Raw genomic sequence first — 27,231 nt, 5'->3', positions numbered from 1 at the left:
GCTCAAGGGGACTCAGAGTCAGGACAGGTTTCCCTAACAGTTTCCCACCTTGATTTCACACATATAACCATTACCCAGAGCAAATTTTTGATTTGTGAGGTTTTTGCAGTGCCTGTACTAATGACTTACTCACCTAGAAACAAGGTAACATGCTGTTCTCGACAGCTCCTTGGGACTGAGAAACATGTCATTTCATTTTTCTCAGTGGGTGAGACACCGAGGTATGTGCCATAGGTCACACTGTGGGGTCTGTGGCTGGTACCATTTGTTCCTGCTGAGTAGAGCTTCACCTTGTACTGAGCCATCCCACCTCCTGAACTCTGCTCTACCTACCTTCATTAAGCCCCTCACAGTTCTTTGCTGCATAAATCAGCTTACTTAGTAAGGTAATCTAGGTAAGACATGAACAGCTGCCCGCATAAATTGTGTGTGGCACTGACATCTGCTAGAGACAAAAGCACCTAGCAGATGATGTAGGTATTCAGATAGTCTGACTTGCACATAATTTAACATATTCAACAGGTTTGGGTCATCTTGAATTTGACTGATGAAAACACAAACACACAGTATTTACGGTGCACCCGCAGGGTGGTTGGCACTGTTCTGGGTTTCTGAGCCAGATATGGAAATGGAGGCAGGAAAACTGTCAACATTCTTTTATAACTACAAAAATATTTCATTCACTGAATGTCATAATAATGACATTCAAAATTGTCATGTTATGATATCTTCTACAAACTAGGCAAATGGAAATTTTCTTCAAGTTAAGAGGTCAAGGATTGCTGCCACTTTCAATGACTTTAAGGGTTACTTTACAAGCTTATTCCTTCCTGGAACTGATCCCGCTGTCAATCACTTGAGCAAAGGTTCCATTGCTTATAAAACCCTGGGTATATATAATTCTAAGAATTAGGCAATGACACTGTGTATGCATATCAGACAACAGAGAGAGGTCAATGGGTATGATCTCTCACTGACCACTATGAGTACGGTGCCTCTCTTACCGATGTGACCTTTCCTCATAAAGGTCAACATTCATTGACTTCTTACAGGCTATAAACAAGAACAATCCCAACCTTGCAGGACTAGAGCAATGAAGCCATCTTTGTCTCTTCCCAAAGACATTTAGACCCTACGAGTTGCCCTTTCTAACCAAAAGACTGAGGGAGGCTGGGAAACCTCTCCCTTGAGTGATAAATGCAAACTTACCATTGCTATGTACAGCGCACGTTCCTGTAGAAACGGAGACACACAAAACTAATTCGAGCCGTGCTGTAGGTCATTAGAGAGTGTGAATCTATGGACAAGCTTTGTTCACAGTGTTGTTCCTGGCAGTCCAGTCCAGAGCAATTCTTTTCCAGGATGGCTGAGATTCGAATCACATTCTCCAAATGTCTCACTTGCATTGGAAAGCTTCTGGATGAGGTATGCGGGCTTGTAGAGCCGCCACTGTGCATCTGCACGGCAAACAACATGTCCAGTGGTTGGTGCCAGCCACAGCTGGATACTGATGATGTGGAGACTATCTTGTTTCTGGGAAAGGACAGCATTCCTCAGGGTCCTTCGGAAACCCATGCATGTGTAGCCCAACAAAGTCCTCAGGGGACACATTTTCAACCGGATGGTGACTGTGTTCTGTAGCATCTCCTGTACCAGCTGCTCCACGTGGACGATGACATCAATGGGCACCTGGAAGCGGCATCACTCACGGAAACGTTCAGAATATACTTACCGCTGTCCAGGCCTCCCAGGGCAATGATCTTTCCATCATGGGTGTCACCTTGAACAAGCTTCTCTGCTCAGATTTCAGGGCATATGTGAGTACATCATATACGTCCTGGTCAGTAGCATGTATCTTCCCAATGACACCCCCAGGAAAGTCATCCTCCATTGTGACAATAAAGATCTCCAAGGGGATGGCAGTGGGCTTGTGGATGCTTTCTTCAATCACCCGGACACGCACATAAGAATAGGAAACTTGCTGGGGTTTGCCCGAAGTCTTTTGCCTAAAATATTTAAAGAAGAAACATAGGTAATTAAGAGAAAACCCCCCAACAACATAAATCCCAACAAACAGAATCTCATCTATGCTTTCAAATATATTTCTTTTTTTTTTAAGCCATTCTTCCTCAAGTGCTGAAGAATGTACATTTAAGTAAGAAGAGTCATTTATCACTTTCAACCCCCAAATGCACCATTTGTTATTAACAGTAAGGTATGACCACAGAACAGAACTGGGGTAGAGAGGAACATGACCAGAAAACGTGATGGTATTATTTCCAATATGGGTAGAAGGCAAAGTGAGCTGAAGATAAAGTTATTTATGTCCAAGGAAGTCCGTGGGTGCTGCTGCAGGGAAGTTTCAATTCCATTGTCGGTACCAGAACACTATGGTGGTGCTGGGTGAAAGAAGAAAAAAAAATAGGTGGAATAAAGGTCTCTGCCCTCAGGGAGCTGACAGCTCTAGAAAGATGGGGCATGGTGCATGTAAAACAACTGTAATATGAAAATAATGCATCTTCTTCATAGGGGGTGTAGAAGGGATAGACAGATTTTTGTTAATCAAAAATTAAAGAAATAAAATACAGCATGTTTCCCCAATGCCAATCTGGGGCAAATGAGTCCCTTTTGAACATAGACAACCGCAGTGGTAAGGTGGTGAAATCCCAAGACAGAGTCTGTTTGGTTTTAAGAGACCTGCTTTACTTCCTCAGGTAACTGAGTGCCCCAGTTATCCAATGCTTAAGGTAGCACAGAATCTTTCCAGGTGAAGGGAACCTCTTAGGTGGCCCCTCCCATCAGCTACACAGTGGTGGCATTACTGGAGCACCTGTGTTTCTATTCTCTGAGCTCTGACAAGAATATCTCTGTCCAGACCTTGTTAGCTCCCTTTCCCTTACTCTCCCCACATCTATATCTATAGCAATTGATATTCCAGGCAAGGGCAAGTGAGCAAGAGCCATGCCCCCCCGAATTCTGTTGCTCCTCTATCTATCTATCTATCTATCTATCTATCTATCTATCTATCTATCTATCTATCTATCTATCTATCTATCTATCTATTTTGCAAAATGTGGGGACACAGTACAAGATTTAGTGGACTGGGTCACAAAGATGAAGTTTCTTTCCCTCCTACAAAAACTTAAGGAGACATCTGGCCTAAACCAAATATAAGATGCCTGATTCATTACTTCCCCACTTATGGTGATTCAGCAGATGATACCATCACAAAGAAGGGATCCTTGAACAACTGAAACAGATACTTGGTGGGGTGGGGGGTGAACTGGACTCTCCTGGCAGTTTTAAATAGACTTAAGCACAGTGATTGCCTGCTTAAGCACACCCTAAGTAAATGCCAGGCCAAAACAATGACACCCTTATTTCTTTCTATTCAATTTCACATGCAGAGCTTGCTTTTATTGGTTGTGAAATTGAATTTGAGATTAAGAGGGGGCATATTCCTACATGGCCAATAAATTATGTTTACCAACTCAACAAAGAGAAACTAAGCAACAGGCCAGATAACAAACAGAAATGAAAGACATCTGGTCCCTAGCAAGGCAAGACAGTACCTGGATGTAAAGCACGTATTCAGGAGAGTCTGTATGCCTAAAGATTACTGCTGATCTTAAGATCCCATGAGGGTCCAACACAAACTCTTCTTCCTCATTCCCGGCCAAGATGGTAAAGGTAAAGGGGGGCCCATTGTGAAAGGAATCTCGGTCCGTCACATCAGCTGCCAAATGCTTGTCCCCACTGGTTTGTTTTCCTGCATAAAACAGTGTAGGGAAAAAAGATTAAATTACATTCTTCTATTTCAAAAAGGCTGACTGTGCTACTCACCAGAAATATAATGTTTTGAAAAAGGCAGTAGTTCCCCATGATATTTTATTATCTTCAGCCAAATACTGGTGCTTATTAACAATTTTATTTCACTCCCTTTCCCTTACCAATAAAGTCATATTTTATGTTACACATTTTTTTTCATTTGTTTGTTTGGTGTTTTTTTTTTAAGTTCTAACTATGGTCTTGAGCTGTAGTCAATTCTCCAATTTACTGAAACATCCATGGCTACTTGGGAGAACTCTGAGAAAGCAGGGATGAACAGTGCTCACAGGACAACCCTGGAGATACTCCCAGGTCAAGAAAAACATCAACCTGTCAGGAGCTGGCTTTTTTCTTACTACAGTTGTCACAACAATTATGCAGACAAAACACTGGGAACGCAATTTTTACTATATGAGATTTTGCAAGATGGGGAGAGCATTCTAGAGAAATTAGCAAATCTATAGTGAAAACACAGAAGTAAGCACCACAAAGAGTATTAACTTTAGGGTTTTAACAACAAAGAAACCTCAAATTGAACACAGTTAGTAGTGAAGGAGCTCATTTTACACTGAGATGTGCAGGAAGGGTGTCCTGTAGCTTTGACATCAGTAGAAAAATGTTTATTCATTTAAACAATCAGTAACTCAAGTAATATTTTACTGATTCTCTCGGCATCTCCTCCTACATGTCTTTCTCCATAGCCTTGGTTCTAGAGGTTATCCTAACTCGGATTAAATTCCTCTGTGGTTTAGGAGTTGAGATCCTCGTTGCTCTCCATTTAGATTTCAGTGCCGTTATAGGTCAGAACCAGAGTCAGCTTTGCCAGTGCAGGCCTTTGATGACAAAGATTTAGGATTAAGTGAGTCTGGGTCGAGAGATTGATAGAATGATACATGTAGTTTGGCAGGGAGGAAAATGCAGGGCAGGAGCCATAGGCTCTAGGTCCTGAATTAGAGTCAGTCTTATCAAAACCATGTGTGGGAGTAAGGTCAGAGTAGATTGGGAAGGGGGAGGAATTATTCTGAAGGAGAAAGATAGCAGGACCTTCAAGACCTGTCATTTTTCTCCTCCTCTCAAGTGTCCTTTCAGTCAGCAAGAGCCAGATGCAAGATCCCTCTGGAATCAGTTACCGTCCCTTCCGGGTTCAGTGAAGATTTATTGCCTCATGCTGACAATATACTCAGCCCTGCACCAAGTATAAGATTTATTCATTTATTTGCTCAATCTATATAGCCACTTCCCTCCAGAGAGGAAAGATATAATAGCCGCCTCAGGGGCTCACCATCCATGAAAGAAGAGAGAGATATACTGCAGAGGCCAGACACTCTAGGGCCTGGAAGAGGGTCACAACTGGGAGGGGGGTGAGGGACCTCTGACCTTTCCATTCTTCCCTTCCTGTTGGGCATCTGAAAAACAGCCTGCCAGGTTGATTGATAGATGTCATAAAATGAAATTAAGTACTTGGAGTCTATCTTGTTTTGAGGCAGGACAGAAGACAAAAGCTGGGGTGGAGGAAGGTTCGCGAGGGAGTCCAGGAGAGGAACCATTCCCTAAAGAAACTGAGGCAAGTGTAGAAATGCAGTAAATATCTGTGTTGGGAGGATAGGGATCATGGTATACAGGTGTTGGAAATAAGACAACGAAGGGCAGAAAATTGAGTCCAGCAGGATCTAGGAGAGATAGCCAAAAGAATACCACCAGGTGGAGGCATCGGATTCATGGAAAAAGGGGGTTGAAAATGAAGATGACACTTGCTCGTTCGATAACTACTCCTACCCTGACTGTCTGGGTCACCCAGCCTGAAAAGTGAGGGTTCCAACATGGGTAGACCTAAGAGGCTCTGTCCAGCCTCAGTATCTTCTGTCTGCAGAATTCTGGGGAGACAAGGGATAGGGGTGACTCTGGGGCAAACAAAGGTGTAAGCCTGAGATGTCGAGACTGAAATAATATCAACACCCCACCCTTAGGTCTGCCCTTGATCCTTCATACTGATGGAGATCTAATCAATAGCTGGCCTTGTGTATATTCCTGGTAGTGTGGGGTTGCAACAGTTTTGGAGATGTATTAGGATATGGGCAACATGACCTTTCTCTCAGATGTATGAGTCTAGAAAACCAGGACTAAGTCATCACGTCTTGCAGCTGGATTTTAAAGGGCAGGTGGGTTATAAGCGTGAAATAAGTTTTTGGCACTGGTTCAGCTCTCTAGAGGGACACTGCTTTGTCCAACTGCCAGATCTCTAAGCTCACCCCCCACCCTCCTTATGCTTTATGAAATATTTCAGCACCCAACTGGCTTTCCTTCTCCTTAACAAATCCTGGGGTTTATGTTCATTCCCTTCACCCTCTGGACAATAACCAAGACGGAAGATGGGGGTTCTTTTCTACAAGTCAAGTGAAAAGGGCAAGCTGATGTTTAGCAAAAAGATCAAGAGAGAAACAAAAGCAGCATCGTAGAGTTCTCTTCTAGAGACTGCGTTCCACGAGGTGAGCTTACCTGGAATTACAGCAGTATAGTTAGCTGGTGTGAAAACAGGGCCAATTGCATTCACATCGGAAATGTCTATGTTGACTGTCACAGTGGATGACATGGCAGGAATGCCCCTGTCCGTAGCCTGAATGAGTAATGAGTATCCAGACACCTGTCAAGGGGAGAGCACACTGAATGAACATGCTGAGAAATCCAGAACTCCCATCCTTCTGGCTATACCCCAAGCCAATTCAGGCTAAAGCAGAGAAGCTCAGAGAAGTTCATTATGTACCTGGGCAAGGGGGAGCTCTAAAAACTAAAATGAATGTGTGTGTATGTGTTATGTCGTATGTGGTATGTACTCATACACATATACATGTAATATATACACACATTATACCTCCCTAGTTTTATGTTATATACACATATACATATGTGACATGTATGTATATGCATAAACTATACTTGTGTACTTCTCTCAAACAGTGCATATACAATTTGGGAGTGGGGCAGTAATCGGGTCCTATAATTTTACAGTAAGGGGAATGTCCAGTGAGGAAGCTCCCTTTAATAATGCAGATCAGTACTTCAGCTCAGCAATTTTGAATTTTAGAGAGTCGTGGTAGGCATTGGGAGGTTAAATGATTTGCCCAAGGTCACATAGAGCTAGGTCTTAAAGCCATGTCTTTCAGGGCCCTAGGACTGGGTCTTGTTTTTAATTAATAAATTGCCCCAGAGAAAATTGCTACACTTATACAAATGCATCTGTGAAAGGGTCTACATGACAACAGTGCCCTAGGGCCCATGGGATCTTAATTTATTCCTCCAGCCACAGAGGATATAGACTTGCTCAAGGTCACACAGGCTAGATTTGAACTTAGGTCTTCTAACTCCAAATCACCTGGCATGGCAACATGCTTACAGCATAACTATGAAAAACCCCCACTACCTTCATTCTGTTATTTTGGGGCTTCAGACAACATCTGTATTATGTCCTAACATATGCTACAGAGCCTCTTAGGATACTCAAGGGTTACCTCTGAGGGACAACGTTTTGTGACTCTAAATTATCTCATGAGACCTAATGGATACAGTTCCATTTCTTTGCACCATATTACCCAAATGTATAATATTTGTAAAGTGCTTAGTATAGTGCCTTGAATATATTTGGTGTTTAATAAATGCTTGTTGACATCCCTACTCCTAACCCTCCCCTTCAATACTTTTAAGTGGTTAGAGAAAGGACAAAGTCCACTTCTCTCCAGCAGATCTTATGCAATGGTAAGAGACTCACCATCTCAATTCATCAAAATACTTTTCTAAGATCTTCCAGCAACTTCCAGGGACTTTTAAAATGTGTAATTAGTAGGGTACATTTCTTTGGGGCACACATTTTGAAACAAAGTTCCCTGAGAGCTGGACTAGCCTACTTACAAGGAGACTTTTGATCTCTCCAAGCTACAGAAAGCTGGGGGGCCATGGATAGAATGGTTAGGTATCACAGGAACTGCATATAATCATCGAATCTTCCAGTTGGAAGAAACATTCAGTCCATCTCTTCAAATCCCTACTTGAAGCAGAAGTGCCCTGCTCTAACATCCCTAAGAAGAAGACATCAAGTATGATTCACAAAGGAGAGATAGATAAATTCCTCATGCAATACTCCTGTTCTCCCTAGTCAAAACCTCCATAGGAGGTGAGATTGCAAAGTAATGAGACTGATTTCTTTCTTTTCTTTTTTTTTTTTGGGGGGGGGAGGGGGATGGCACTGAGGGTTAAGTGACTTGCCCAGGGTCACAAGCTAGTATGTGTCTAGTCGTCTGAGGCTGGATTTGAACTCAGGTCCTCCTGAATCCAGAGCCAGTGCTTTATCCACTGCACCACCTAGCTGTCCTGAGGACCAATTTTTTTTTTTTAGTGAGGCAATTGGGTTAAGTGACTTGCCCAGGGTCACACAGCTAGTAAGTGTTAAGTGTCTGAGGCCAGATTTGAACTCAGGTCCTCCTGACTCCAGGGCTGGTGCTCTATCCACTGCTACACCTAGCTGCCCTGAGACCGATTTTCTTAAAAAGCATACTGTATGTTGTAGTCTAACTTGGAGGATACCTGCTTACTCCAAAAGAACTGTGACCACTCAACCTGAACTTTTTTAGGCTTCTCTTTATGAAGTGCCTTGAAAAAAAAAACTAGTTTATGTCCACATGAGAAAATCACCCTCCCTATTTTACTCTTAGTCCTCCTCTTCCCTCATGCAATGTTCTGAGCTTGGTTGCCCACCTTATTCACCAAAGCCAAGTAACTTTTGATTGTTTCCTCTAAATGAAAACCAAACTGAAAGGGTGGAGGTTGTCACCACAGAGATATTCCAAGAGTTTTAAGTAAGGGCAGCAGTGTAGGGAAAAGGGTATTGACTATCAAGGTGACTACTGTGAAAGAGATGAGAATCATTTGAATGCCTATTTTCTGTTATGATAATATCCAGGTATCTAAAAAAGTATAGATGGGAGGGAAGGGTGGGTCATAACTTGTTGTTGTTCAGTTGTTTTCAGTTGTGTCTGACTCTTTGTGACCCCATTTGGGGTCAGGACCATGCAAAGGAAGGATTGTTGATATACTAGAGTGTGGTATAAAGTTAAGAACACTGGAACTGGGAGTCAGGGAGCCTGTGTTTGAGAGCAGGCTCTGCTAGTTTACAACCTATGTGACCTGTGGAAAATCACTATAACTCTCATGGCACTCTGCTACATTGTTTATATAATGAGGAAGTTGCAGAAAGATGATAGACTAGAGGCACTGACATTCACCTGTGGCTAACGTTTTCATTTGTTTAGGCTTTTTACTGTGGGATCTAGGGATGAATCAATGGGAAGTGACAGTGATGATAAAAGCGAGGACCAACAGACATTAAAAATATCTTAAAAAAGATGATTTTGGGCAAAACAAAATGAGGTGTCAGATAAGATTCTCTCTTATGGCCTCTTCTTAGCTCTAAATATTATTATACATAAAGATTAGCCTCATTACTTTATATGTATGCCAGCACTTAGCATAATGACTGGCACATAGTAGGTGTTTAAAAATGTTTATTGACTGAATGATATGTTCATAAGCCAGTTACTTTTGTGGTACAGTTAATACTATCTTTTTTTTTTTAAATAGGATGTTGACGATGAAACATACTATCCATCTCCAAAGAAAGAACTGATATTAATGGAACACAGACTGAAGCATGCTATTTTTCACTTGCTTTCATTTTTTTTTAAATTCAAGTTTTCTTATACAAAATGACTAATATGGTAATGTTTTACATAATCATACATATATAACCTATATTTGATTCCTTACTGCCTCAGGGAGGGGCTACAGGAGGGAGGGAAGGAGGGATAAAAAAATGGAACTGTGATGAAATAATGGGATTTAGCAGATACTCAAAGACCCACCTGGAGATTAATCTATACTGATTGAATCAAGTGAGAGTGATTGACTGCTGATTAAGCCTACTTCAAGTTAATTGGATTGTAATCACACCTGGCTATACCTTAAGAAGGTATTGTTCTCAGAAACTAGACTGTGAACTCAACTTGAAAACACCTTCAAAGACAATGGATTTGGATGACACCAACCAATCACCTTGAAGCCAGTGTGTAAGGACCACTTCTGTTCCAGATCTTTATAGATACAAGGCTTCCACAAACAGCTTGAGGGGGGGTTCCTGATTAAAGCAGGCTCCTGGAGGAAGACTTCAGGAAGAACCCCAACCAGGCTGGAACTCTAGACTAGACTGGAGCTGAAGCTCCTGATTTAAGGCGACCACAATTTAGATTTTAAACATCACAGAACCCAAAACTATAAGTAAAAATGTTTATTACTCTTAAATTAAAAAAAAGAATTCAGTCTCCCTCAAAGACAAAAAAAAATAAAAATAGGATGTTAAGAACTGGGTCTATGAAGAAACAGAGAAGATATAACTCTTTCCTATGTAAAATTCTACATTCTAATAAAATATATATACATACCAAAGTAACATTGCAATTATCTACATGTGTTTACACCCATGTATTTGTACACATACGTACATGTGTTCACACAGATCTGGGCTCTACTTTAAAGACAATCTAATATAATATAAATTTTCAAAAAAAGGCAAATTAGAGTGACAATTCACTTTATGAAAGAAGTCACCATTAATTAGTGTTTGTTGACATGAATTAAACAGTGCATTCTCCTAGTACATTGAAATGTCATTTAATTTATGAATATTTGATCTACTCATATATTTTAAAGTATGGTTAAAAATTATTTGTGGTAAAGATTAATATTGGAAAGTTTTAGCTGAATCATTTGGGAGGAGCCATACCTGGCCCACCCTGAGATTACATATGCTACTGAGAAGGACCTCCCCTTTTGGGGGAGCAAAAATGGAATGCCAGACCTCCCCTTTTAGGGGAGGAAAAAAAGTGAACCCTACTGGAAGGAGGCAACTTCCAGGAGATGGGGCGTGTTCAAGAGTTCTCGCTTTTGCGGCCCTGGTGGATCATTCTGGAGGGGTCCTGGACCTGGCAGAGACACGTGTTTTGCTCTGTCTTGAGCGATTGCATTTCTAACGATTGACCGGGGTTGGTGAGTTTAACCCTAAATTCCTTTGAACTAGCTTAATCGGAACACTCTGGAATTGCATAGGCTAAGCTTAGAGGCAAGACTATCTATCTGTATTTCTACTTCCTTATTTCCTTAATTGGTTTCACCTTTGTGGTTTAATTAATTCCCAAGTAATAAAACCTGATCCTTTATGAACTAAAGCTCAGAAGCTCCTTTTCTTATTGGCCTGGGAGGAATATATAGAGAGGAAAGATCAAAGGGGATATCAAACCTAAAAGAGTCCCTCATATTTCTGGGACCCCAATATTAAGGCGAGTCACGCAAATAATGCTCCATATATCGAATTTTGGCCCTCACAAAAGAATACAACTACTGCATTACATAGAGTACATTTTAATATTCCATCTAAAGATGAGATCTTATTAAGTCAGTAGAAGGAAACCCATTTAGCAAAGTCAATGAATTAACCTTGATTTCAATTCAAAAAGGCTAGTTACTTGTTTGTTTAGCCAAATGGCAAGTACCTAGACTCTTAGATTTTATTTCAAAGATCAGTAAGTTCATCCATGTGGATGTTCCCTTCACCAAAGCAGATCATAACTTTTCAGCCCCTTATTCAACATCTTTGTGAGTTGCTGTGGCTAAAAATAAATAAATAAATAAAAATCACTAGCTGGCTAAGGTTCTGGTGAAGAGCCTCTCTAAGTTTGGCTAGACTGGTTCTACAAGGCAAGACATACAGCCTATTTCAGGGCTCCATATTTGCAACCCTTCCAGTGTGGAAAGCCCTGAAATGGCTTCCCATTTCTCTTCCTGCTGTCACTGGGGATGCAACCAGAGCCCACAGGATTACAGGGTCAAGTCCATGCTCTGATGAGAAGGAATGTTTCTTCTTCCTTCCTCACCAGAAATCCTGCCAGTTCTTTCATAGGGTAATCTGTGTTCAGGGCATCAAATTGAACACATTTATATATATATATATATATATATATATATATACTATATATATATATATATATATATATATATATATATACATAAACAGCAGGAAAATTAGTAACTATTTATTATTCTGTGCTGTGGACATTGGAATTAATTCATCTTTAGCTTTATGGAACAAATATCTATATTCAGTCAAGTAAAAATTAAATGAGATAATGTTATGATCATGCCTTGAAAATGGTATAAAATGCAAGGTATTATCATTACTTAGGAAACAGTGACTCCTAGTAATATATGTAATAATGATGATAATAATAACAATGATAATGATAGTTAGCATCTATATTTAGCTTTAAGGGTTGCAACCACTTTACAGAGATCTCATTTTATCCTCATAACAACTATGGGAAGGAGGTAGGTGCTATTAATATGATATCCACTTCATGATGTACATGTGTACATGTGATTGAGTTAATTTACTTGGGAATTAAAGAGGGACAGGTTCATCCTTCCTCTACATTCAACCACACAGGGCTTGCAATGAAATAGTTGCGCACTGTATAGCAGGCTTTCTAGGCTGGGGTTTCTAGGAAGCCTCCTTTATCAAGATTAATTTTATCCAGGCACTGTGGTTATAGCACACAGGAATCCCTTCTGGATTTTTGTACTTTAGCATCTTGGAAAGGGGAGCCTTTTTCTACCTTTACTTTCTCTTTAGGGAATTGAATTCTTGGATTGAAAAAGGGCTTCTCGTAAACTTAAGTAAACTTAATTTTACTTAAGTAAATAAACTTAAAGAAATCTCAAGGATGTGGGCTCTTGTTTCTTGACTTAGGAGTCCTTCAGAGTCAGCACTGATCGTAGCCTCTGGTAGGGATGTTAGCTATAAAAACTAGCACCATAGGCTCCTGGTAGTAGGTCATAGGGCCTGCATGCATGACATTAATAAAATTGACAGTGGGCTGGTATTTGACAAGTTGGCTGCATATTTTATCACAGAAACTGGCTGCTTTTTACTGCTGTTTCAGGTCATCTCCTCCTTTATTTTTCTAAATAATTTTCATTTTGGTAACCTTGGCCATCACACAGAAAAAAAAAAAAGTATTCAAGACATCACTGATAGAACTGGTCATCACTCTTCCTTAACATCTTTGGAGGCAATGAATTCTCATATAAAATTTGGCAGAAAATCCTTCCTAGGGTTTAATCCAAATTCAAGCCATTCTAACTGTAGATCTGTTTCTCTTTCCCCACCTTTGCTGTACTCAGGGAATCACTATCCATAGAGCACATATTATATAATTAGATGTCCTTCCACAACCATGTCTCTTTCAGACTACATAAATCTCATGTCCTGTAACCATTGCTTGAAAAAAATCATTTTACTATTCATCTTTAGGGGCCTCTCAGGAAGCCTGGAGGGGGAGGTCGGTCTAATTAATCTTACCCGTTCTCGGTCCAATTTCTTTTTCACTTTAACAAGGCCCAAGACAGGATCCACAGCAAACTCGTTGTCCCGGTCCCCACTGACGATGGAGAAGTGAATCTGCCCATTGGGTGGGCTATCTACATCTTCTGCTATTAACTTCATGAGAAAATAAGAGGGTTGAAGAAAACAAAATGCACACTCAGCCCAACCCTACTTTTCTACAGAAACACAGAGGTTAAGAAAACCCCAAACTATAGGCCTTGCAGAAGAGCTGCCAGTTTTCCCATTGGGATTTCCATCTTAGGGAAAGAGAAGGCATTGATGGCAGAAGAGCAGCAGGGCTGTGGTCCTGGTCTCCATTTTTATTTAGTCATATATGTACACAGTCTGATTGTTTTCTGGATCTTTCAGGCCCTGAGTCAGAAGCAGGAATCCCAAACTAAGCAATTGCTCCCCAAGGGCAGAGATTATTTCCTTCCTGTCTATGGATCCCCAGCATTTAGCACTGTGCCATGGTCCACAGTAAGTGCATACGTGGTAAATGCTTTTTTCAGCTTTATCATTATCTTTACATTCCTTCAGACATTTATTTCTGTCAACTCTGCTGGATATTCTATGTGCATAGGTAGATCTGACTTCATGGACAGATTTGAAGGCTGATGAAAGGACTCCCATACCCTAAATGTGTCCCTTATCCATGTGTTGCTAATTGACAATTCTGACTTAGTTTGGCCCTGGACATCAGGATCAAACTCACCACATGTACCTACCACAATGACAGAGTCCCCAATGGAAGCATCTTCACTGATGACTGCACTGTAGACCTCCTGGTTAAATTTTGGAGCATTGTCATTCACATCAGTAAGGTTGATGTTCACTGTGGCCACAGCACTGAGGGCGGGGGTACCCCCATCTTTGGCTTCCACCACGAGGTAAAAATCTTTGCACATTTCATAGTCCAGGGCCTCAATGACAGAAATCCCTCCTTTGAAGAAAAATGGGGTGTTTTAGATTTGATTCTTTAAAAAACAAAAACAGGCAGAAGTGCAATTATCACTATATATGTTATTTTTGTTAATTTTTGCCAAAAAGTAGTGGATGTTCAATAACCCATTTATTGAAGGTCCTTGCAAAAACATCCTGGAAGCCTACTTAATGCTATTAATCACTGCACAGCTGCCCATCAGTCAGAACACTGAATCATTTAAACAATTTCTTGGAGCACATTAAAACTCCCAGTCCTCTCTACCCTCATGAAATCAAGGTTACAGAGTTTGGGATAGGTGGCTATCTTGATTTTGAATTTTAGTCCTGCTACTTTGTTTTCTAGCTGTGTGACCTTGGACAAATCACTCCCTACCCTCAGGCCTCAGTTTCCTCATTTGCAACATGAGGGGGTTGGGCCCTAGGATTCCTTCATGGTTCCTACAGCTCAATTATAAAGCAATACAGATACTGGCCCTGTTATAAAATGAAAGCCATAACTCTTCTCTGTAAATAAAGATGCTACAGTTTTTTGGTCCTCTAATTAAGTTTCCTTGATGATTATCACACTTAGTGCTTTATTAAGTCTCCTGCCCTAACTGTCTACCAAAATTTAAGCAATATTTAACCATTTCCCCATGGCATTTAAATACAATTCTCATTAGGCCAACAAGTTGAAATTAATGAATACCTAAATGTGTGAAGATCCCCCCCATACACTTTAATTTTAAATAATGGGTTTTAACTGAAAGAGGTGATTGCAATGCAGAATCATTGCTGGTAAGAGTGGTTCTTTTGGCCTAGTTATAGTCCTTCTTCCTGTAGGTATTTCCTTTGCAAACCTATCATGATTAACACACTGATTCCTCTAGTGATGGAGGGGTGGTGTGTGTGTGTGTGTGTGTGTGTGTGTGTGTGTGTGTGTGTGTGTGTACACGTACTGTGCAGTGAAGGTGATAGGGGTCTGTTCTCAGCCTTCATCTCATCACACTTTAGTGGGAGAGCTGATTTCTAAATAAAAAGGGTCCATCCCCATGGTGGTTCTTAATTATCCTGGTCAGATCCTTGCCTTACCTTAGAGAAAACCACTCTAAGTTTTGAAATAGACCCCTAGTCATTGTATTTTTTCATGTTATTTATAACGTCACTAACCTCCTGCTCTAGGTTAGCTAGTTGAAGCTTCAGTGTAAATGCTTTATGTGTTGTTTGTTGTTGTTGTTGTTGTTAACTATTATTATTTTGGCTCAATTCAATCAATCTTAATATAATCACCTTGAACAGGGGGGGGGGGCAGCTCTGGATGTTCCAAAACCCATTATTTTCTCACACCATGAAAATAAAAATTGGCTCCACTACATTATCCAATGAAATGAAGATGCGGGGTTGAAGAAAATGATGTAATATGGTCAGCCTCTCCGGTTTATTTTTGGCATGGTTGTCATGGCAATGTGTTTTTTAGGCAAACTGAGTATTTCCTACAGGTGGATGGACATAGTCTCTAAATCTACTCATCTTGAGAAAACAGGGATAATTACAGGAAGAAATATTAAGGGCTGAAAGGATTATTGGAGGTTTTTTGGATTGATCCCTTTTCCCAAGCTAGAATTCCCTCCATAAGATCTTGGACAAGAGTTAGTTAATCTAGCCTTTCCTTAAGTACTTCCGGTGATAGGGAGCTCATTACTTTCCAAGGCAGCCACTTCCACAGTTGAGCAGTGCTGCTTGAGAAGAAATCCTTCCCCTGATTAAGTCAACATTTCTCTTTGAAATTTCCATTCATTAGTCTTAGTTCCACTTTCTGGAGGCAAACAGAATAAATCTAATTCCTTTTCCATATGAAAACCATGAATATTACTAGAGTTATGGTATCTCAATCTTTTCTTCTCCAGGCTAATCACCACCAACTCTCTTAACCTCTGACCATCCTGGCAAGTCTTCTCTGGAAGCACTCAGATGTGTCAATGGTTCCTTTCAAAAATAACACTTAGAGGGGCACCTAGGTGGCACAGTGGATAAAGGACTGGCCATGGATTCAGGAGGATCTGAGTTCAAATCTGGACTCAAGACACGACACTTACTAGCTGTGTGACCCTGGGCGAGTCATTTAACCTTCATTGCCTTGCAAAAAACAAACAAACAAAAAAACCCCCAACCCAAACCAAAACAAAAAAACAAAAAAAAAAAACCCAACTTATAATGGAACCCAATACTCCAGTCACCTCCAGACTTTGGGGTACTTCTTCATTGTTTCAAAGATCTATAATATCTGAACCACACTGCTTCTATTGATGCAGATTATAACCCTTCTACAACTAAGAGATTGATTTTTAGATTTTTGTGGCCTCCAACTTCATCCTCTTCCCAGTCAATTAGGTGATATTTTGTTTTTGACCTGACCTATTATTTCATTGGTAGGGAGAACTGCTAGTGAGGAACTTCCTCTCTTAGCTAGGCTGGTCCTTGGACGATTAACATATTGTTAGGCCCATAATCCAGGTCTTTCCAATTGTAAAGAAAAGGCCCCTATATTTAAGAAGTACTATCAGACCTTCTGCTCCATGTCCATACATATTGTTTTTTGGTGGCTGAATCTTGGTGTTGACTTATATTAACTTCGAATTCATGTCAAAACTCCCCCTTCTTCAGATGTAAATGTCGTTTTCCCCATCTTGCCCTTGTACTATTGAATTTCTGAATGTAAACATAAGACTTCACATTCCTCTCTAGTGATATTCATCTTTTTAGTTTTGTTAGTTTTTGTGCTTCTTTCTCATCAAAAGAGAAAGTTCTGAAGATTCAATTCTGTCATTTGAACTACTTGTGATATGCCCCTTTTACCCCCACTAGCTTTGTGTGAATTGGATGTGCCTGCCTTCTAGATTCTTTATCCAAGGTGCTGACAAAAATGTTGAACAGGATGAGGCTGAGGACATATGGGAAGAGTTCATACTGGGCAAAGTATGTGTTGGGCAGTGATGCAAATTTTGCAAACTAAATAGAACTTCTGTGGGCTTAATGGTTTATGAAAACTATTTGCAAGGGCTGGGTTAGGCCATATGGTTCTCCCTCCCTTCTTACTAAATGCTGTGGAATTGAGGAAGCATAAAATCAGTTGACAGATCACTCCTGCGGCTGGCTCATATTTTAATTGGAGATAATGACCAGTTTCCAATAGGAGAGCTGGAAGAGTAATAGCTTCTGCAGAGGCAATATGTCTACTGAAAAGAGCATGAAGCTGGGGGCTACAAGACCTGCTGCTTTTATTTCTGTGCTTCCACACTGAGTGCTTTCAGGGAAATCAATTAACCTCTCTGGTTTTCAATCGCCTTACCTGAAAAATGGGGACAATAATGTCTGTCCAACCTCACAGAACTGTTGGGACAATGAAATGAAATATAAGATGCCAAAGTGCTTTGGAGAATGTTGTAAAACACAAGGTGTGATTATTATGACAATTGCTCATTAGTATTCTCTCTAAAACCATTTTCCTGGCTATAGTCTTTACCTGGTGAGTTTTGTCATTAAGCAGATTACTATGATGAATAAATACCCAGGGCTTCTCTGAACCTTTGCCTTTGTCCCATATACCTATGCTATAAATAATATCATAAATTCATCCAGAGACTGGAGAGAAACAAAGATTAGTAGTAAATGCTGATTGATGAGAAGCTAACACCTCCTGGAGAACCTTGGGGTCCTTAGTCATGTGTGTAATTTTCAAGAACAATTGGGAACAACCCAAACTGGAGTGACGAGAACCACATAGCATGAATAGAAAGCAATTTTTGGTGCCGGTTTATAGGCCTGCCTGACAGAAGCTTAGCTTTGGGGCATTCACTTGCTATTTTACTCACCTGTCTTTGGGTTAATCTTGAATTTCCCTCGTTCATTCCCAGACCGGATGAGATAAGTAATTTCAGCATTTGTGCCAATATCTTTGCTTGTGGCAAAAACTGCAAGGACTTCTGTGCCTGGGGATGTGTCCTCTGGTACTGTAACAAGATAGTCCCTTCTTTCAAACACAGGAGGGTTGTCATTAATGTCCAAAACGGTAATGGTGACCGTGGCCAGGGAAGACAGAGCCTTTAGAATGCTCTGGTCTGATGCCTTCACGCTGATGTTATAGGATGACTGTAGCTCTCTATCCAGTGGCTGTTCCAAGATGATGATGCCTGATGAGCTATCTACTGAAAAGTACCCTCCTGCTGAATCGGCTAGAGAATAAACAACTTTTCTGTTGATGCCTAAGAGAGGAGCAAAAAATCAGAAAAATGATGATTGTGGGCAACATTCCATATTAAATGACACTCTTTCTACCAGATCCTAATCCCTAGCCTCATAACCTTGATTAGAATGGACAATCAACATCCTCCTTCACTATGAAAAATGGAAATCATCTAGCAAAAGCACTTCCATCTGTTACATTCCTTTTCCTCCTTAAAAACAAGAAACTTTATTTTTAATTTTTTTGATATTTTATTTTTCCCAATTACACGTCAAAACAATTGTTAACAATCATTTTTAATATTCTGAGTTCCAAATTGTCTCCCTTCCTCCCTTTCCTTCCCTCTCATTAAGAAGGCAAGCAATTTGATGTAGGTTATACATGTGGAGTCATGCAAAACTTATTTCCATATTAGTTATGTTGTAAAAGAAAACAAACCAACCCCACCCCCAAGAAAAAAAAAGTTAAAAAAAAGTATGCTTCAATCTGCATTCAGACTCCATTAGTTCTTCCTTTGGAGGTAGAGAGCATTTTTCATGATGAGTATTTCAGAATTGCTTTGGATCATTGTACAAGTCATTCATAGCAGATCATCATATAAGATTGTTATTACTGTGCACATTATTTTCCTGACTTTGTTCACTTCACTTTCCATCAGTTCATGTTAAGTCTTTCTAGGTTTTTCTGAAAGCATCCTGCTCATCATTTCTTATAGCATGATATATATTGTCCATCACAATCATATACCACAACTTGTTCTGTCATCCGCCATATGGGGATGGGCATCCCCATAATTTCCAAGTCTTTGACATCACAAAAGAGCTGATTATACACACACACACACACACACACACACACACACATATTAATATATTACAGATAGGTCCTTTCCCTTTTTAAAATCTCCCTGGGATACAAACCTAATAGTGGTATTGTGTAGTCAAAAGGTATATATGTGGTTTTATAGGTCTCTGAGCATAGTCCCAAATGGTTCTCCAGAATGGTTGGATCAGTTCATAATTCCACTAGCAACACATTACTATCCCAATTTTCCCACATGCCCTCCTACTTATTGAACATTTTCCTTTTCTGTCATGAGTCAATCTGATAGATGTGAATGGTACCTCAGAGTTGTTTTAATTTGCATTTCTCTAATCAATACTGGGTTAGAGCATTTTTTCATATGACCATACGTAGCTTTGATTTCCTCATCTGAAAACTACTTGTTGCTACTTTTGACCATTTATCAACTGGAAAATGACTTGTATTCTTATAAATTTGACTCCATTCTCCATATATTTGAGAAATGGGGCCCTTAACAGAGAAACTTGTTGTAATATTTTCCCCAGTTATGATTACAGGGCATTTCCCTCCATCCTATTTTCCCCATTTATCTTTCTCTTTCCTTTCTTGCTATTTTTCCTCAAAAATGCTTTGTTTCTGAGTACTGCCTCTCCCAATCTACCCTCTCTTTCCCTCTTACTTTCCTGCGAGGTAAGACAGATTTCTTTAAGCAACTGAGTTGTATGTTTTTCCTTCTTTGAGCCAATTCTGATGAAAGTAAGGTTCAAGTGCTTCTCCTCCCCCTTACCCCTTTCACTGTAAAAGCTCTTTTGCACCTCTTTTCTGTGAGATAATTTACCCCATTCTACCTCTCCCTTCCCCCTCCTCCCAGTGGATCCCTTTTTCACCCTTTAATTTTTTTAGATATAATCCCATCATAGTCCATTTGCATCTGTACCCTGTCTATGTATACTGCCCTGATAATAATTTAAAACTTCTTAGGAATTACAAATATCACTTTCCCTTGTAGGAATACGAACAGTTTAACCTTACTGAATCCTTTATAATTTCTCTTTTTTGTTTACCTTTTTTATGCTTCTCTTGAATCTTTTAGTTGAAAGCCAATTTTTTCTATTCAGCTCTAGTATTTTCATTGGAAATGCTGGAAAGTTCTCTATTTTATTAAATGTTTATTTTTTCCCCTGATGTATTATATTCAGTTTTACTAAGTAGGTGATTCTTGGTGGTAATCCTAGGTCCTTTGCCCTTTGGAGTATCATATTCCAAGACCTCTGATCCTTTAATGTAGAAGCTGCTAAATCTTATATTACCCTAATTATTGTACCACGATATTCGAATTGTTTCTTTCTGGCTGCTTACAATATTGTTTGTTGTTGTTCATCCTTCATTCCTGAAGTGAACCGATGCCATCATTATGGTGATGACCTGACTTGTGAGTGAACTGGATTTAAGGAGGGCAGAGCTGTGCAAAGTCATTAAGCCTTATTGTCTCCTCCAGAGTCATTAGAATCCAGTGTTAAGACATAAGTTAAGATGAGTGGCAATGGCCCAGACAATATTTTCTAGTTGGCCTGGGAGCTCTGGAGTTTGGCTATAATATTCGTAGGAGTTTTCATTTTGGAATCTTTTTCAGGAGGTGACTGGTGGATCCTTTTAAATTCTATTTTATCTTCAGGCTCTTTTAAAAAAAAATATGGCTTTCAAGAAGTCCAATAATTCTTAATTTTTCTCTCCTCACTCTATTTTACAGGTTAGTTGTTTTCCCCTTAATTCTAGAGACCTATAAATAAATGCTTGTTGACTGACTATAATACATCTCCATTTGGCTATTCTGTTATCTCAAAATGAGAATGTCTAAAACCACTTTCCTTCCCAACCCTCCTTATACTTTTCCCACAGTGGCTCTTCTTGGCTTGTCAGTGGCTTCTTATTTTTGTCAGTGATTTCCCTAGTCTCCTCAACTTTCAGGTTCCAAGCTTTAAACTTCTCCTTTGCTCATGTACCTTGGCCCTATGTACATCAAGTCAACATGGGTTTTTTTCTCCCTCCAAAATATAATTAGTAAAATATTGTATAACCTCTGTTCCTGTCTTCCAGATGCTTTTCTCCCTCTGACGACCAGAATATTGGGTTTGAATTATTCTCCCAGAAATTCAGATGACACCATACTTAGGAAATTACAAGACAATTTATTAGATCAAGTGCAAACTCTTCAGTTTGGCATTAAAGACTGTCATATTTTTTTAAATACTCCATAGCTCTAATTCTACTTAAGAGGTAGTCATAGTGTGTTGATAAGGGCAATGTAAAGTATTATTTTTAGTTTGAAAAAAACACCACTGACATTTATATATACTGACATTACTAGTGTTTTATAGTTTACAAATTACTTTATAGACATCCTGTAAGTGATTTTTCATAGCAACCTCTCATGAAATGGAAAGGGCATTAGATTTGGAATCAGATGACAAGATGTTGAATACTGGCTTTGCCACTACCTGTGTAACCTTGGGTAAATCACTTAACCTCTGTTTCCTCACCTATAAAGCCAGGAGGTTGGACCAGATGATCTCTATGGTCTTTTGGTCCCTTCATGCTCTCAATATAGGATCCCATGATGCTAAGAACCTTAGTGATTACAGTAGCTTTCAGCTGATGGGCTTCCAATGCCAGACCCACTGGGCTTGTGCTATATTAAGTCAGGCTTCTAAAGGGTAGGGCCTGTCTTGTGTGTTTATTCTGTCTAGCACTTACCTCATCAAGGGGATGTAAACACTAAATGGTAATAAGAGTTTAATGTTTCATTCTCCCCCAAGTGCACTTTTCTGATAGCAAAAAATTCCCAGCAAAACAATAAAATAATGTATCTTGGAAGGATGACATAAATTGCATTAAGTTACTTCAACAAAAGGTCAGCCCTGAAGAGCTCACTTTTGGTTTAGTTCCAGACAGTTGAGTTTTTCTTCCGTTCCATCATTTTTTCCCCTTTCCTTTTTCAAAAGCAGCAATGTGAGCATAAATATCAACCTCTGGTTTTATCAGCAAAGGGATAAGGAATCAGTGATGGGAAGAAACAGAGACAGGAGTCGGGGAGGTAAGGGGGGTAGTGTCCTATCAGATCACAGGGCTGCTTAGAGATTGGCTACATGGTTCAGTTCTTTGCAATAAATTACTGGGGCAAGTATACAGTGCATTGCTAAGGAAATCAAGCATGCAACTGAGAAACAATAACTTAGATGGGTACTAAAACTCCCCCTGTGTCCTGTGGGCTGACTTGACTGATTTGATGGTCTCAGGGAACCTTTCAATGTAGCAAAAATGCATTTGTAGGAACAGATTAGCAACTGACATGAATGCACTGCATTGGCTTTAAAATCACATGTGGTCCCTATGGATGTGACTTCCACCCCACACCATCTGGAATGTGGCTATTACTAACAACAACACAAAACAAAATTCATACAGTGGCCTTTCATCTGAGTATCTAACATCTGTTGGCAAACTATTAAACCCATTTCACTGATGCATAAACAAAGTGTTATTTATACTTGCTCAATGTCATTCAGATCTTTAGGAAGCTGTATTAATAACAAAGGGAAGCTAGGTGGTACAGTGGATAGAGCACTGGGCCTGGAGTCAGGAAGACCTGAATTAAAATCCAACCTCAAACACTAGTTGTGTGACCTGGGGCAAGTCACTTAACCTTGTTTGCCTCGGTTTCTTCATCTTTAAAATGAGCTGAAGAAAGCAGACCACTCCAGTAACCTTTGCTAAGAAAAACCCAAATGGGGTTACAAAATGGGGTTGCATGACTGAAATGACTGAACGAATGAACATTAGCAACAAAACCCAAAACCCAGATTCCTTTTCATCTTACTCTATTTCTTAACATTTATCCATCCTCCTTAAGGCCGTTCCTGGGACCTTGAGAGAATTTTATTAGAAACAAACAAATAGAAAAAAATTCTGCTCCCAAGAACCTGCCCAGCATCTTAGAAAGGAGTTAATTCTTATTCATAGCTTGGGAAGTCAGGGTTAGGCCACCAGCAATGGAGGAGGTGATGGAGAAGTTAGATCTACATGCTGAATCTGTCTCTAAATAATGAGGCCTAAAGGGAGAGCAGTTTTATGGCTGTCTGCTCTTCTCTTCATCAGGAATATTCTTGAAATATAATTAAAAATATCTGATGTGTTCCACGATGTCTGTTTCTTTATTGTCTCCTGATGGAACTCTGACCTGCATCTGGCCTTGGCCCAGACTCAGCAGGCAGAAAGCACTTTCTCCACATCTATCAGTTTCAGTGGGCTCACCCTGATAGGGGATCACAGTTCTTAGGAGACTGACATTAATCAGACAAACAAACATGACTTATTCTCCAGGGGTAGAGTCTGTTCATTTAAAATAGCAATAGTAGTGGTCCCCTTCCAACCTTAATCATGGCAGAAAAATATACAAATAATCTACGGATCTGACTAATCCCTCCCCATTCCTGTTTCTATCTCTCCCCGCCCCCACCTCCTTGCTCCCTCCATCTATGTCCCCAGTCTCATGACATTTACTTTGCTCCTAACATGTTCAAACATTCATTCACCCATCCCAGGGGAAGGAATATCCAAATTGATAGAAAGGTGACACTAAGGAAAGGAAAGGGGAAAAAAATAGTCTTAAACGGCATGACTGATGACTGCTAGCTCTCAAGAATGAAATTTTATTAGCATAATTATATTGCCAAAATTCAGCTTTTAAAAATACAATTTAAATAATCATTTGGTAATTTTAAGGAAGTTAGGCAGTCATTAGTAATAGAACAAGTCTAATCTCTCTTCCATAGGATAGCCCTTCAAGTAAATGAAAAAGCAATTATGCCTTTCTCCTTCTCTAGCTTGGTGGGTTAGTAGATAAAGAGCCAGGTCAGGAGTTAGGAAGACGAGTTCAAATCTGGCCTTGGACACTTAGAAGTGGGATCCTGCCATTTTATCTTAATTCAATGAGGTAAGTCACTTAGTTTCTCATACAACTAAAATTCTATATTAGAGAATTGTCTCAATTTCCTCATCTGTAAAATGGGGTTAATATAGCACTTATCTTTCAGAGTTGTTGTGGGGATCAAATGAAATAATAATTGGAAAGTGCTTAGCATAGTTCCTGGTATACAAGAAGTGCTATATAAGTGTTAACATATATATATTTAGTTTTATAAGCAGAATATTATAGTTAAATTTATATAGTACTTTATAGGCACAAAGGACTATTACATTCTTTTTTTCCCCCTATTCTCATAATCAAAGACAACATGGCAGAGTGGAAAAATCCATAGATCTAGAATCTGAGTTGCTACCAGGCAGTTCTTTCTGTTAAAATTTCATCTTTCTCCAATCATTGAGTGTTATGGGCCTAGCACCCCAGAAGTTTTCTGGGGTACATCAAAGAACCTTCTCTTTGAGAAACCAAGCCAAAGGACAGACACACCTAAAGAGATGAGTGGCACCAGATCGGGACTGAGCTAGTTCCGGAACCACTCCCCTTCATTCCAGTCTCCCCCACTCCTGGGAAGATAAGATTATGTGAGGCTGCTGCCTTGGTGGCCTGAGGAGGAGAGAAATGGAGAATGGTCCTCCCTCAATAAGGGAACTTTCCACAGTCAGATGATCACCTCATCGGACCACCATTGGACCTCTATAAAAGTACCTGCCTGTCTCCTGCTCAAGGAGATTGGTATCTCAGAGCCACGCTCTGTGACATGCCTTCTCCCCATGAGAAGTCCAAGGATTTCTCTCTTGGTTTCCCTTCCCCAACCCCTAAATAAACTATTATCTTATGCTATTAGCTTTGTGTGCAAGTGGATGTAATTCTTTAAAGAGGAATTCCTAAGAACCCCAAACCCTAACCCCTACCCAAACCCCCTAACCTATTTCCCCCATAACACTGAGTATATATTCCAACTGAACCTTGTATTTACTTACATGTAAACATGTTGTATTGCCTTATCAGAATGTTAGCTCTTTGAGAGCTAACACCATGTCATTTTTGTATTTGTATCTCCAGTCCCTGGCACACAGTTAGATGCTTAATTAAATGCCTGTTAACTGATTGGCCTTTGGTAAGGAACTTTAATTCCTTGGGCCTCAATTTCCTTGTCTGCAAAGTGAGGGGATTGGACTAGATGGATTTTGAGGGTCCACCACACCCCCCGCAAGTGCTAAGATTCCTGTGATTACTATCCTATGAGGCAGATTTAGGGAATGCCATTATTTCCATTTTATAGGTGAGGAAACTGATGCTTAAGGCAGTGAAGTGATCTGCCCAAGGTAACACAGTATTAGAGTTGAAACCTAGACTCAGGTCACCTGGTATCATATCCAATATTCTGTCTACTCTAGAGCAAATCAGAAATGAACTTTCCCATTAATCACGGTAAAACGCAAATGAAATTGTATTGGAGTCAGGTTCTAGGTTTGAATCCTGACCCTGTTATTTCCTGTGTGACTTTGGGTAAGTCATTTACTTCTTGGGGGCTTGATTTCCTTTAAGGTGCCTTTCAGATCCAAATCTACTGGGCTTGTTCCTACTTTTGTTAAATTAATGCATGTCATGGTACCAGGGTAGAAACTTTCCACCACAAGACCTATGGCAAATGCCATTTGTCAAAACATCAACCCTCTGTTCTATTCTGAGGTGAAGCAATGTAACAAACTGCTAATTGGTTTAATGCTTCCACCCTATGTCACGATTTGTTACATCAAGGTATAATATTAATCCATCATTATGTGTCTTTTTGTTAGAATGTAATTCTCCTCTGCCGTTTTAGCTTAATTTAATGAGGCCAGAGTCACTTAGCTTCTCACACTGTGCTGAAATTCCAGGATATTAGAGAATTGTGGCTTTCACTGAGTGAAGTTTTGGCATGTTAACTACTGCAAGTGGGGGCAGGAAACCCCAGAGGACCGAAATCATATAAAAGGAGAGTGATTAAGCTCTTTGTATGCTTAGAGAAATAACTAATAGGTAGTGGCATTTTATAAAGGGGGTCTGGAAGAGACTATGCAAAAATTTCCTGATATTGTATTTGTTAAATACTGGAATGGATCACCAAGAGTGTCTGTGGATTCTGCCCCTAGAAGTCTTTGTAGATCTTTATTTGTCTGGGAGACCTTGGTATGGCCAGGGGCCAGGGAAATGACTTTTTGGCCCTGGGATTTGATACCAAGAAGGGTGGGATTCAGGTTTAATGTTTCCAGATGGGAGGTAGGTTGTACTGTAGGAAGCAAGCACTCTGGACTTGGGAGTCAGGAGCTAGTTGTCTTTGCTCTGCCACCTCCTTTATACGTGACCTTGGGAAACTCATTTAACTTCTCAAGGTTGCAATGTTCTCATCTGTAAATTAAGGGAGTATAATGGATTGAGGTCTAAAATTAGAGTGAATTAGAGAGTTTTTGCAAGGCTGAAGATGGGTGAATGTCCAAACTTAAAAAAGAAGGCCAGTTCTTAAAACTATAGGCCAGTGAACTTGTCTTTCATTCCTAGCAAAAAATCTATTAACATATTGTTAAATAAATGATTTTTGAGCTCTTAGAAATACAATTAAATGGCTGAAATTGTGAGAGACAGGACAGAGCTAAGGCCCATGGGTTATGGGCACAGGGTGGCAGGGTTCGACAAGGCAATCAAGAAGGCTAAGTGGTTGACTTTAGAGGCTGAAGTGGGCCATGGCTTGATTGCTACAATTTCAGAGTGCACTGTTAAGAGTTCAGTTCAATTATACACACACCTGTGTTGGAGCATGTGCTTTCCATAGGGCCACCAACTTTCTACTACGTGCTAGGTACTATGGTGGGCAAAAAAGACAAAAAATGAAACAATTCCCATTACCAAGGAGTTTACATTTATCAGGAAGACAATAAATAAGCATACTATACACATACATTATATATACATATTACACTATATGTA

The 27,231-nt window shown here is 39.9% G+C and overlaps 1 protein-coding gene across 1 annotated transcript in view; it reads right to left on the bottom strand.

Moving 5' to 3' along the window:
• LOC122747862 (protocadherin Fat 3-like) overlaps positions 1–27,231 on the bottom strand; it is a 773,714-nt gene that overhangs the window by 58,852 nt on the left and 687,631 nt on the right. The window contains 15 exon segments of the mRNA XM_043993670.1: positions 311–318; positions 1,210–1,397; positions 1,399–1,442; positions 1,445–1,500; positions 1,502–1,572; positions 1,574–1,617; positions 1,620–1,700; positions 1,703–1,777; positions 1,780–2,006; positions 3,568–3,730; positions 3,733–3,772; positions 6,329–6,469; positions 13,286–13,423; positions 14,038–14,252; positions 18,106–18,495. Coding sequence (XP_043849605.1) covers positions 311–318; positions 1,210–1,397; positions 1,399–1,442; positions 1,445–1,500; positions 1,502–1,572; positions 1,574–1,617; positions 1,620–1,700; positions 1,703–1,777; positions 1,780–2,006; positions 3,568–3,730; positions 3,733–3,772; positions 6,329–6,469; positions 13,286–13,423; positions 14,038–14,252; positions 18,106–18,495 — 1,881 coding nt within the window.

Source organism: Dromiciops gliroides, chromosome 3 (genome assembly GCF_019393635.1).
Source record: "Dromiciops gliroides isolate mDroGli1 chromosome 3, mDroGli1.pri, whole genome shotgun sequence".
Classification (NCBI taxonomy): domain Eukaryota; kingdom Metazoa; phylum Chordata; class Mammalia; order Microbiotheria; family Microbiotheriidae; genus Dromiciops; species Dromiciops gliroides.
This window is presented reverse-complemented; position numbering and strand designations above follow the sequence as displayed.